Source organism: Neodiprion pinetum, chromosome 7 (assembly GCF_021155775.2).
Source record: "Neodiprion pinetum isolate iyNeoPine1 chromosome 7, iyNeoPine1.2, whole genome shotgun sequence".
Lineage (NCBI taxonomy): Eukaryota > Metazoa > Arthropoda > Insecta > Hymenoptera > Diprionidae > Neodiprion > Neodiprion pinetum.
The window spans coordinates 14,547,103-14,560,802 of NC_060238.1; the positions used below are offsets into that span (position 1 = coordinate 14,547,103).

The 13,700-nt window shown below is 46.3% G+C and overlaps 3 protein-coding genes across 3 annotated transcripts; 1 reads left to right on the forward strand and 2 right to left on the reverse strand.

Annotated features, from left to right (window-relative positions):
• Positions 1-613: 613 nt before the first annotated feature.
• LOC138191303 (cytochrome c oxidase subunit 3-like) lies at positions 614-1,310 on the reverse strand. The gene is given in 1 exon segment (XM_069137948.1): positions 614-1,310. A coding segment is annotated over 1 exon segment (678 nt). The 3' UTR covers positions 614-632.
• Positions 1,311-3,432: 2,122 nt separating this feature from the next.
• On the forward strand, positions 3,433-6,882 carry LOC138191304 (uncharacterized). Its single transcript, XM_069137949.1, has 2 exons — positions 3,433-6,145; positions 6,380-6,882. Exons 1-2 carry the CDS (start codon positions 3,433-3,435, stop codon positions 6,880-6,882), a joined length of 3,216 nt encoding a protein of 1,071 aa, XP_068994050.1.
• Positions 6,883-7,357: 475 nt separating this feature from the next.
• On the reverse strand, positions 7,358-9,223 carry LOC138191305 (uncharacterized). The gene has a single exon (XM_069137950.1). The coding sequence runs from the start codon at positions 9,221-9,223 to the stop codon at positions 7,358-7,360; it is 1,866 nt and encodes a 621-aa protein (XP_068994051.1).
• Between the last annotated feature and the right edge of the window lie 4,477 nt (positions 9,224-13,700).

Sequence of the window (13,700 nt, forward strand, 5' to 3'; positions counted from 1 at the left end):
TTAACAATAATAAGCCTCTTTTTGGCTTCAATTAATTTTAATATGAATTATTTAAGATGAATTAATTAATATTAATAATTTTTGAATGCAGATCAAATGTTATATTTAACTATTATCCTATAAAGTAGAGTTATGATTAAATAACTATAATTTCAGGCCGAAACTGAATATAAATTTTATTTCAACTTTGTAGGTTTAAATTCAGTTTAGTGCCCCAAATTTTCATTCATAATATAATCCTAATAATGAAATTAAAATAAAGTATGATACCATAAATAGTCAAATTTTTATATTTGAAATTGTTAAGGTTATAATTATTGGTAATATTAATGTTACTTCTACATCGAAAATTAAAAAAAAAACTGCAATTAAAAAAAAACGAATAGAAAATGATATACGTGGGTATCCTTTTGGATCAAATCCACATTCAAATGGTGAATTTTTTTCTAACTCATAAAATGTTTTTTTTGATAAGATTATTGAAATAGTTAATATAATAATAGTAATTATTATAATTATTATTAAGGTATTAAATATCAATTTAATTATTTATATTAAATTTTGTTAGACTTATTGATTGGAAATCAATTATACTTAAGTTATATTATATAAATATATTAGTATGTTCTTCATCAGTAAATAGAAATATTAAGGAAAAGTCAAATTACATCTACGAAATGTCAGTATCATGCTGCTGCTTCAAACCCAAAGTGATGTAAATTAGAATAATGATTTAAATATACTCGAAATAAGTTAATTATATTGAATGTTGTACCAATTAAGACATGAATTCCGTGGAATCCTGTAGCAATAGAGAAAGTTGATCCATAAACTGAATCTGCTATTGTGAATGGTGCTTCTAAATATTCGTATCATTGTAATATTGAGAAAGTAATACCTGGAATGATTGTTAATGATATTCTTTTTAGTGTTTCTTTTCTAATATTATTTATCAATCTATGGTGGGCTCATGTAATTGTTGCCCCTGAAGAAACTAAAATAATTGTATTTAATAGAGGAATATCATAAGGGTTAAATGGTGTAATATTTTTAGAAGGTCATATTCTTCCAATTTCAATTGAAGGTGAGAGGGATCTATGAAAATAGGGTCCTTCGTTACCGGCGTCAATGTCAAGGCGCTGGGACAGTTTCAAAGAGAACTTGGGACGGATTTCGGGAGTCAGTATTCCTCGTTGGTTAAAAACCTCACCTGGGCATGCTGTAGAACTGCACGCCTTCTCTGACGCCAGTCGCCGTGCAATGGCTGCAGCTGTATACATTAGATTTTCATTTATTCGCCTAGCCGACATCGTAGTTTATTCATGGTCCTTCGAGCCGGATAATTGCTAAATAAACACCCTTAGATAGGAATCTTATCCACGTAAGCACAACTCATATGTGAAAAGAGAGACAAAGGCATTTATACGGTAGCACTGGCCGTCATATCGAATTTGGAGCAAGAAAAAAAAAAAAAAACGGAGCAAACGCCATGCTTGTTTCTCTCACTAATGTACTCTCTATATTGTACTAGTTCGAGATCGAATACGTGTACGCTGAACACTACGAATTGGTAAAGGGACATACTTAAACTGCAATAAAGCTGAAGGCAACTAAAACAAAAGAATGTAACACCAAGTGCTGTCTATCTATATCTCTCTCTCCCTCTCGCTCATGCATGAGTTCGAGATCGATGCTCGCTTTATAGCTGTCAATGCTATCTAGCTCAAGGTGCTGAAAACGTGACAAGGTTTGATAAAGGCGTCCAATGCCTGGCAAAGTGAACCGTAAATGGTTGTTCCTTCAAAATCGCAACGATAATCCTTCATTTGGTGTAAGAATTTTACAGCCGCGTCATTCTGAGTTTGCACACCTCACTGTCCATGGACGCCGCCATGTTGGATACACGGCGTGCCGCGTCTACTTCTCTCCCTCCCCTTCCTTTCTTCTACTCAGGCGACGAAACTACACTTTCGACTGCTACTGCATCAAATAGAGACATGAATACAATGCGGCGACCAGTGCCTACTTCAAGCTAAAGATTTGTGAACCTACGATGTCCCTCCGTTTCTTGATTTCAGAGCAAACCATGGAAAACAACAATCTTCTTGCCGCTCAGCAGGCGCTGCTTACAGTAATTCGCAACTTCACTCAATTTGTGATAAATACGCCAAATGATCAATGGAGCCTAGGACAGGTGCAGGTGCAATTTGAAATGCTGAACGCCTATTGGGCAGATTTCCAAGGCAACCATCTCGCATTGATCGAGGCAGGTGCGAACGCAGCAGATGGCTACAACGGCGACGCAATCTACGCAGAAATCGAGAACCTCTACATTGAGTCGCAATCAAAACTCTACAACCTTCGCGATCAGCTGACTGCAACTTCGTCTAGAACCCCAGTCGCCCCAGGAGAGGTAACACTATGCTCCCAGCACTCAAGGTCTAATAATAGCCGTTTAGCACCGATGAACATACCTACGTTTTCCGGACGCAGAGAAGACTGGGAAGCATTCCGCGACGCATTTTTCGCCATTGTTCATGAAGACGACCAACTCAGCGACGTGCAGCGATTATTTTACTTACGCAATCATGTTGAAGGAGAGGCCAAACAAGCCGTATACAGTTTCCCAGTCACTGGAACGAACTACGCTGCAGCCTGGGAATTGCTGACTACTCGATACGAGCACCCGAGGCTATTGGTGTATGATCATCTCAACTCCATACAAGACCTACGTAAGCTCACCAATGAAAACTCCAGTGATCTTCAGCATCTATGTGATTCTCTCGAGCGCCATAGAAAACAACTAGAAGCTCTAGGCCGTCCAGTCTCTCATTGGGATGATTGGTTCATTTCGATCGCAGCCAATCGTCTAGATCCAGAAACACGCGGCAAGTGGCAAGAAGAACTGGAAAGATTAGATACAGCTACCGTTGATCATAGAACAAGAATGCCGACCTACACCACACTGATCAACTTCCTGAACAGTCGATGTCGAACACTCAAATCGATGGAGGGTCCAAAATCCACTCTAAAACCTTCGGCGAGACACCCATCATGCTTCGCTTGATGGGAGTGGGCGCAGATGCAGGTGGCACTGCTCGATTCTGTCCATCTCGACTGGCTTGCTCTGTGTGCGGAGCACTGCACCACACTTCTCTACATGAAGAACAGAAACGAGCGGGGCCACCTGTATCTGCGCCTATTCCTATCAAGCGAAGCAAAGAGAGTGGAAATTCAACCAATGATCTGAAGTCAACGACTCCTCCATCCACCAATATGTGACTAGCCATCCTGCCAACAGCGATGCTGCAAATTGGAAGCGATCGTGGAAGAACCATCTCTGCTCGAGTAATGCTAGATTCGTGCTCTGAAATATCAATGACTTCGATTTCTTTCATTCACCGTGTCAGTGCTTTGGCAGAACGTGTAGACATGAGCATCAGTGGTGTTGGCGGAGAATTCATCGATCGCTCGCAATTCAAATCACGTCTACAGATACATCTTCCCGACTTGGACAGCCCCGTTGATTTTGAAGTATACTGCATAAAACGCCTCGGTCTGAGTACGCCAACTACTCAGATCCCTCAGAATGTTCGAGAGCTTTGGCGTCCCTTGCAATTGGCAGATGAACATTTCGATACACCAGGTCCTGTGGATATACTTATTGGGGCAAACCTTCTCCCGACCTTAATGCGGTCCGGGGTCCTGCGGAAAGACACGACAATGGCACAAAACACCGCAGTCGGATGGATCATTTCGGGCTGCATCGCTCAACCGACGACGTCGACCACTACTCGACTCTGCCTTACACAAGCTGGTGTCGAACCTCATTGGTATCAACAACTATTTCAACTTATTCAGCGATTTTGGGAAATTGAGAACGTGCCCCATGTCGTAAGACAGTCGCCAGATGACAAGATTTGTGAAACTATCTTCAGTCAGCATCGACGTGACGCTCAAGGGCGTTACATTGTACCACTGCCTGTTCGGACAAACCTCCTTCATCTGCTCGGCGAAAGCTTACTCGGTGCTCTGGCTTCACTAACTGCGCTTCTCCGACGAATGAAAAGAGATTCAGCACTGGCTCGAGCCTGCATAAATTTTATGAACGAGTATTTAAGATGTGGCCACATGAGAGAGCTACCTGAGGAAGAAATACATCAAACTGACTCACCGATATACTACATACCCTTTCATGGGATTTGGCAGAGAGGAGATCTCGAACAGAAGCTGCGCGTAGTATTCAATGCGTCACGGTCTACGTCTAGTGGGTACAGTTTGAATGACGTTCTGTACACCGGCCCTAAACTCCAGACCACCTTGTGGCGCGTGTTAGTTATATGGCGTATTTATCAAATCGCCTTTAGTACTGACGCTCAAATGATGTACCGTCAAATACGCATAGCAAAGGAGCACTTAAACTTACAACGAATTGTTTGGAGCCCTCACGAGGATTTACCTGTCAAGCATTATCAGCTCCTCACCGTCACTTATGGCACGTCATGCGCGCCCTACCTCGCTCTTAGGGTGATGAAACAATTATGTGACGACGAAAAGGAGGGTCGTGAGGATGCAGCGAGAGCTTTACTCCACGAGAGGTACATCGACGACATTTTCTCTGGTGCCGATAATATTCCAGATGCCCTGCGATTGCGAGACCAAATGATCCAACTCGCCCAAGCAGGAGGCTTTCCCCTTCGCAAGTGGGTTGCCAACACTCCCGAGCTTCTACAAGATCTGCCTCCGGAAATGTGTTTGCGTCCATCATGGGTTCGCATCGGTGAAGACGGACCTGTAAATGAGCTGGGAATTCACTGGGATCCTCAGGCTGACAACTTTCGTTTGGCTCCACCACAACTCGCGCCTGTGCAACGCACAAAACGCGAGATACTTGCCGCGGTCGCAAGCATCTTTGATCCATGTGGATGGCTTGCACCCGTCACTTTATTGGCCAAAATGTTGATGCAGGATCTGTGGCGGGCTGGTCTGGATTGGGATCAACCGTTGCCGGCGTCAATGTCAAGGCGCTGGGACAGTTTCAAAGAGAACTTGGGACGGATTTCGGAAGTCAGTATTCCTCGTTGGTTAAAGACCTCACCTGGGCATGCTGTAGAACTGCACGCCTTCTCTGACGCCAGTCGCCGCGCAATGGCTGCAGCTGTAAACATTAGAATTTCTCAAGATCAATCCGTTCATACTGCATTGTTAATAGCCAAGACCAAACTGGCTTCAATCAAAAGCTTGCGTCCTAAGGAACAAACCGAGCCTCGAATGACTATTCCACGACTGGAATTAAGAGCAGCTCTAATAGCTGTGAAATTACTAAGAACTGTAGCCAAAGACTTGAAGATTCCCAGTGACAATTGCTACGCTTGGACCGACTCTAAAATCGCCCTTCATTGGATTTGCTCGGACAAGCCTGTCGGCAATTCGCTGGTGGACAACTACGTAAATCAGATACAAGAAACGTTTCCCCGCGCCGCTTGGAGACATGTATTCAGCGAATTAAATCCAGTAGACGTCGCCACACGAGGAGCTGAATTGACTCAACTCTTGCACGAACGTTCATGGTTTGACGGACCCACCTGGCTCTCAAATCCGTCTACTTGGAAAGAGATCCCGTCACATCCTACTCCAGAAGCAGTGACCAGCCATGCTACCGTCGTTTGCGAGAATCTGAACTTGAATCCATCTTTCGTGAACAAATTTTCAAGGCTACTGACTCTGCTGCGATTCCTAGTGAGATTACGTCGTTGGATACGAATTCGGCTTCAACGCACGCCCACTGCCGTTGTTCTGGGGCCCATGACTGCCGTTGAGCTTCACGAAGCCTTCCTCGCATGCGTTCAACTCAGTCAAAGCCAATACTTTGCTTCTGAAATTGCGAGTCTTCGGAGCGGGAACAATCATCCCAATCACAGCGTGCTACGAGGATTAGCCGCTCACGTTGATTCCAAGGGCATTCTTCGCGTAGGTGGACGCTTGCAGCACTCCCCACTATCCTACGATGAACGTCACCCACCAATATTGTCTGGCACTGATCATCTGGCTTGGCTGATCATCAACTGGGCGCACGAGAAATCACTTCACGGGGGCTTTCGATCAACATACGTCCAAGTCGTCCGTCGAGCGTGGATCATCGGTGGTAAAAGAAAAATTCGGACTTTCATCCAAAATTGCGTGATCTGCATCCGCTCTTCTCCCCGCCCATTGGAACAAGTTATGGCTCCCCTGCCTCCAGAGCGCGTCATTCCGAGTGATCCCTTCGCTTACACCGGTGTTGACTGTGCAGGCCCATTGAAAGTTCTTGCGGCCAAAGGTCGCGGTTGTCGTGCAACCTAAGGATATGTTGCCGTATTTGTGTGCCTTTGGTCAAAAGGAGTGCACTTGGAACTCGTTGGTGACCTCGCAACAGAAAGCCTTCAAGCGGCATTGGAGCGATTTACCAAGCGACGTGGCAAACCTGAAGAAATTTGGAGCGACAACGCCGCGCACTTTCATCGTGCGGACCGTGAGATGAAACAAGCTCTCCGCTCTCTCAATTGGGATCAGGTTGCAGACGCTCTCGCCACTGAAGGTATCACTTGGAAATTTATTCCCCCTGCTGCTTCTCACTTCGGAGGGCTGTGGGAAGCTGGCGTTAAGTCCTTCAAGAGACATCTCGAACGAGTTGCCGGCCCAAGAAATTTGACATATGAAGAGTTTTCCACGTTGCTTATCGGTATTGAAGCCGTACTGAATCGCCGGCCTCTCTCTCCGCTCTCTAGCGATCTCGGTGATCTAGAAGTTTTAACAGCTGGCCATCTGCTAGTTGGAAGACACCTTGGGTCAATACCCGAAGTTTCTGCAGATTACAGCAACCTAGACCACTTGACTCACTAGAAGCTCGTAAAAGCAATGCGGGACGAGTTGTGGAAAAGATGGAGCGGAGAGTATTTAAACATGTTACAACAACGCCACAGATGGTTGCGTCAGCGCCCCAACTTAAAGGTCGGGGATCTAGTTTTCATCTTGGATCCGAGTTTGTTACGTGTCAATGACAGATGGCCTTTGGGACGCGTAATTCAAGTTCATCCGGGACCTGATGGGAACGTCCGCACCGTGACCGTTCGTGCTGCTACTGACGAATACGTCAGACCTATCGTTGAGTTGGCTCTCATCCCACTCGCCGATCCTGCTAGGCCAAATGGTTCTCACCGCTAAACGAGTCTGGCTTTGGCGGGCGGCATTTGGACATCTACTTTTGTTCACGGAACGAGGCGGGCGGTTTGTTGGATTTTCTGCCGCTGCTACTGAGCTGTGAGCACGGGCCGCCGCTGCGAATCCGGCTCGAAGGACCAGCTGGTCTGAATTGGGATCAACCGTTGCCGGCGTCAATGTCAAGGCGCTGGGACAGTTTCAAAGGAAACTTGGGACGGATTTCGGAAGCCAGTTTGGTCTTGGCTATTGACAATGCAGTATGAACAGATTGATCTTGAGAAATTCTAATGTTTACAGCTGCAGCCATTGCGCGGCGACTGGCGTCAGAGAAGGCGTGCAGTTCTACAGCATGCCCAGGTGAGGTCTTTAACCAACGAGGAATACTGACTTCCGAAATCCGTCCCAAGTTCTCTTTGAAACTGTCCCAGCGCCTTGACATTGACGCCGGCAACGGTTGATCCCAATCCAGACCAGCCCGCCACAGATCCTGCATCAACATTTTGGCCAATAAAGTGACGGGTGCAAGCCATCCACATGGATCAAAGATGCTTGCGACCGCGGCAAGTATCTCGCGTTTTGTGCGTTGCACAGGCGCGAGTTGTGGTGGAGCCAAACGAAAGTTGTCAGCCTGAGGATCCCAGTGAATTCCCAGCTCATTTACAGGTCCGTCTTCACCGATGCGAACCCATGATGGACGCAAACACATTTCCGGAGGCAGATCTTGTAGAAGCTCGGGAGTGTTGGCAACCCACTTGCGAAGGGGAAAGCCTCCTGCTTGGGCGAGTTGGATCATTTGGTCTCGCAATCGCAGGGCATCTGGAATATTATCGGCACCAGAGAAAATGTCGTCGATGTACCTCTCGTGGAGTAAAGCTCTCGCTGCATCCTCACGACCCTCCTTTTCGTCGTCACATAATTGTTTCATCACCCTAAGAGCGAGGTAGGGCGCGCATGACGTGCCATAAGTGACGGTGAGGAGCTGATAATGCTTGACAGGTAAATCCTCGTGAGGGCTCCAAACAATTCGTTGTAAGTTTAAGTGCTCCTTTGCTATGCGTATTTGACGGTACATCATTTGAGCGTCAGTACTAAAGGCGATTTGATAAATACGCCATATAACTAACACGCGCCACAAGGTGGTCTGGAGTTTAGGGCCGGTGTACAGAACGTCATTCAAACTGTACCCACTAGACGTAGACCGTGACGCATTGAATACTACGCGCAGCTTCTGTTCGAGATCTCCTCTCTGCCAAATCCCATGAAAGGGTATGTAGTATATCGGTGAGTCAGTTTGATGTATTTCTTCCTCAGGTAGCTCTCTCATGTGGCCACATCTTAAATACTCGTTCATAAAATTTATGCAGGCTCGAGCCAGTGCTGAATCTCTTTTCATTCGTCGGAGAAGCGCAGTTAGTGAAGCCAGAGCACCGAGTAAGCTTTCGCCGAGCAGATGAAGGAGGTTTGTCCGAACAGGCAGTGGTACAATGTAACGCCCTTGAGCGTCACGTCGATGCTGACTGAAGATAGTTTCACAAATCTTGTCATCTGGCGACTGTCTTACGACATGGGGCACGTTCTCAATTTCCCAAAATCGCTGAATAAGTTGAAATAGTTGTTGATACCAATGAGGTTCGACACCAGCTTGTGTAAGGCAGAGTCGAGTAGTGGTCGACGTCGTCGGTTGAGCGATGCAGCCCGAAATGATCCATCCGACTGCGGTGTTTTGTGCCATTGTCGTGTCTTTCCGCAGGACCCCGGACCGCATTAAGGTCGGGAGAAGGTTTGCCCCAATAAGTATATCCACAGGACCTGGTGTATCGAAATGTTCATCTGCCAATTGCAAGGGACGCCAAAGCTCTCGAACATTCTGAGGGATCTGAGTAGTTGGCGTACTCAGACCGAGGCGTTTTATGCAGTATACTTCAAAATCAACGGGGCTGTCCAAGTCGGGAAGATGTATCTGTAGACGTGATTTGAATTGCGAGCGATCGATGAATTCTCCGCCAACACCACTGATGCTCATGTCTACACGTTCTGCCAAAGCACTGACACGGTGAATGAAAGAAATCGAAGTCATTGATATTTCAGAGCACGAATCTAGCATTACTCGAGCAGAGATGGTTCTTCCACGATCGCTTCCAATTTGCAGCATCGCTGTTGGCAGGATGGCTAGTCACATATTGGTGGATGGAGGAGTCGTTGACTTCAGATCATTGGTTGAATTTCCACTCTCTTTGCTTCGCTTGATAGGAATAGGCGCAGATACAGGTGGCCCCGCTCGTTTCTGTTCTTCATGTAGAGAAGTGTGGTGCAGTGCTCCGCACACAGAGCAAGCCAGTCGAGATGGACAGAATCGAGCAGTGCCACCTGCATCTGCGCCCACTCCCATCAAGCGAAGCATGATGGGTGTCTCGCCGAAGGTTTTAGAGTGGATTTTGGACCCTCCATCGATTTGAGTGTTCGACATCGACTGTTCAGGAAGTTGATCAGTGTGGTGTAGGTCGGCATTCTTGTTCTATGATCAACGGTAGCTGTATCTAATCTTTCCAGTTCTTCTTGCCACTTGCCGCGTGTTTCTGGATCTAGACGATTGGCTGCGATCGAAATGAACCAATCATCCCAATGAGAGACTGGACGGCCTAGAGCTTCTAGTTGTTTTCTATGGCGCTCGAGAGAATCACATAGATGCTGAAGATCACTGGAGTTTTCATTGGTGAGCTTACGTAGGTCTTGTATGGAGTTGAGATGATCATACACCAATAGCCTCGGGTGCTCGTATCGAGTAGTCAGCAATTCCCAGGCTGCAGCGTAGTTCGTTCCAGTGACTGGGAAACTGTATACGGCTTGTTTGGCCTCTCCTTCAACATGATTGCGTAAGTAAAATAATCGCTGCACGTCGCTGAGTTGGTCGTCTTCATGAACAATGGCGAAAAATGCGTCGCGGAATGCTTCCCAGTCTTCTCTGCGTCCGGAAAACGTAGGTATGTTCATCGGTGCTAAACGGCTATTATTAGACCTTGAGTGCTGGGAGCATAGTGTTACCTCTCCTGGGGCGACTGGGGTTCTAGACGAAGTTGCAGTCAGCTGATCGCGAAGGTTGTAGAGTTTTGATTGCGACTCAATGTAGAGGTTCTCGATTTCTGCGTAGATTGCGTCGCCGTTGTAGCCATCTGCTGCGTTCGCACCTGCCTCGATCAATGCGAGATGGTTGCCTTGGAAATCTGCCCAATAGGCGTTCAGCATTTCAAATTGCACCTGCACCTGTCCTAGGCTCCATTGATCATTTGGCGTATTTATCACAAATTGAGTGAAGTTGCGAATTACTGTAAGCAGCGCCTGCTGAGCGGCAAGAAGATTGTTGTTTTCCATGGTTTGCTCTGAAATCAAGAAACGGAGGGACATCGTAGGTTCACAAATCTTTAGCTTGAAGTAGGCACTGGCCGCCGCATTGTATTCATGTCTCTATTTGATGCAGTAGCAGTCGAAAGTGTAGTTTCGTCGCCTGAGTAGAAGAAAGAAAGGGAAGGGAGAGAAGTAGACGCGGCACGCCGTGTATCCAACATGGCGGCGTCCATGGACAGTGAGGTGTGCAAACTCAGAATGACGCGGCTGTAAAATTCTTACACCAAATGAAGGATTATCGTTGCGATTTTGAAGGAACAACCATTTACGGTTCACTTTGCCAGGCATTGGACGCCTTTATCAAACCTTGTCACGTTTTCAGCACCTTGAGCTAGATAGCATTGACAGCTATAAAGCGAGCATCGATCTCGAACCCATGCATGAGCGAGCGGGAGAGAGAGATATAGATAGACAGCACTTGGTGTTACATTCTTTTGTTTTAGTTACCTTGAGCTGTATTGCAGTTTAAGTATGTCCCTTCACCAATTCGTAGTGTTCAGCGTACACGTATTCGATCTCGAACTAGTACAATATAGAGAATACATTAGTGAGAGAAACAAGCATGGCGCTTGCTCCGTTTTTTTTTTTTTTTGCTCTAAATTTGATATGACGGCCAGTGCTACCGTATAAATGCCTTTGTCTTTCTTTCACACATGAGTTATGCTTACGTGGATGAGATTTCTATCTGAGGGTGTTTATTCAGCAATTATTCGGCTCGAAGGACCATGAATAAACTACGATGTTGGCTAGGTGAATAAATAAAACTCCTGAGTTGCTCCAAATTAGTTCAGGTTCATTTTAATAGAAAATTGAATCACTCTGATTGACATATACAAGAGAGAACTTAGATCTCAAAATGTTTAAAGAATATAAGATTAAGTAGGCGCTATCAAAGGCAGCGTACGTAGCTCAGCGTGACGGAGTGAGGACTGACGCCACAGCGAAGCCAGGCGGCCGTACGACTCCAGACAGGAGCTGCGCGCGCAGCGGCGGCCCGTGCTCACAGCTCAGTAGCAGCGGCAGAAAATCCAACATATATATATGTATATATGTATATATATATTGTGCACGCGGTAAGTTCCCGGTCATTTTCTCCGAGTGACTGAGGTGCAAGAAAAATCCACGTCACAATATATATACATATATATGTATATATATATATGTATATATGTATATATATATGTATATATATGTATATATATATATGTATATATATTGTGACGTGGATTTTTCTTGCACCTCGGTCACTCGGAGAAAATGACCGGGAACTTACCGCGTGCACAATAATTCGGTGTCCGCGAAGTATCCTGGATCTAAAACGATATCGCGAAATTTGTTGGGCGCCTGGTGTGATCAACACGCCTCGAGATCGGTAATGTAATATACCGCGACCATATACTCGGCAGCTCAGTAGCGCGGAGAGGGGAGGGGTAATTTTTGGGTAGAGAGAGATGCAACACAAGTAAGCCAACGCGTGGTTTGGCCAAATCACTATAAAATTCCAATAATATATTTCTCGTCAGCGATAATACAAAAAAAAATAAAAATAAAAATAATAATACTACTGCGAAAGTCGTTCTTCGCGATTCCAAGTACAAATGCTTAAATTCAATTCAAAAGAAACAAGAAAGGGTGGAACAAACAAAATAATAAAAAAAAGTGAATAAATCTAGGGGACCTCTACGGCCTACGTGCGCTAGTCGCCGTTTTAATAATACCCCAACTCGCAGAAACCAAAAACAAAATTTGGACTCGATGCGCTGCCCGCGATCGTCCTCGACTACGACGCTAATTGTCACTTATTCATAAACCGCTAAACAAAAACGTGATCTAGATCATGATCGACGCGCTAATCGCCATCGTGATTAAATCTAGGTGATGTCTTATTTCTACGGGCGCTAGTTGCCACCTTACTGATGCACAAGAATTCGTACACTAAACCAAAAAGACGTGACTCGACGCGCTAATCGCGACCGAATTAATAACTCTAGGAAGCTTTTCTGATCGTGCGGGTGTGTAGCGTATTATGACGCATCCGAGCTCCAGTCGTAGTCACTATTTCCACAAAGTTCGCAACCCTTCCCGCTAAACCGAGCATCTACGCACAGTAACACGCGACCCCCCCCCCCGAGAGGTGACCCTTTTTACGTACGCAGACTCGACGAGACCCCGTGCAGCGGAATTTGGCCGCACTCAATTTCGAACCGAAATTGTTCCCCACTCGAAACCGTGACTCTACGCGAGACTTTACAGGGATCAACTTGACTCTACGCGTTATCGCGAAAACTCAGGCTACGGTCATCATAAAAAAGATCGGCAAACAGATTACGAGCGCTACTCTAACTCTAAGATTAAGTGGGCCGACCGTTTATCAGTGTGCCAATCTAACTTGCGCTCGAAATATGCCCGCAAAGAATTACAAGCGCTTACCACTTCGTAGCCACCCGAGGAATTCCCCGACTCCAGTTGCTGCCATGGCACGCGATTTTCCCCTTTTTTCTTTTCACTATAACTCGATACAACGACCACCCACTACGCAACGTCGCCAGGACTCAAGTGACGAGTCCTGCAAATCGCAGCCGCAATTCGAACATGCCCCGAACATAGGCGCTGTCCGTAGTCAAAATTCCCCCGATCTAATTGGGGTTCTCGTTACGAAATTCTTACAGCCTAGCGTATCGCTATCGTTGAATTCCGCTGTCGCGGGGTGTTGATTGGCTGGCCAGTCTCTGGTACCCCGTAGCTTGACAGTGGCGTGGTGACGACTTCACGAGGGTACCTGTTGTCAGTTGGGCGACGGAGGGGGGGGGGCTACGGCTCGCCGGCCACCAACGGGAATCTCGTCCGCCTTGGATTCCCTCGCGGCAGAGCTCTCCGTTGACGCTCTCTCCGTAGCCTCGTGTGAGGCCCTCCTTTCGTCGTGATCCGCCGCGATTGCCATCCAGTAACGTCGTTCGAATTTCCTGCCGATCCCCTGTCTCAGGCCGCATTTACTCGCCACCCAAAAAAAAACAAACAAAAATCCAGAAAAGTCTTATTCGCTAGACCGACTATGGTCCCCTCTTAGAGTCTCGGATGCGTGACTGTTGTCCTGGCGC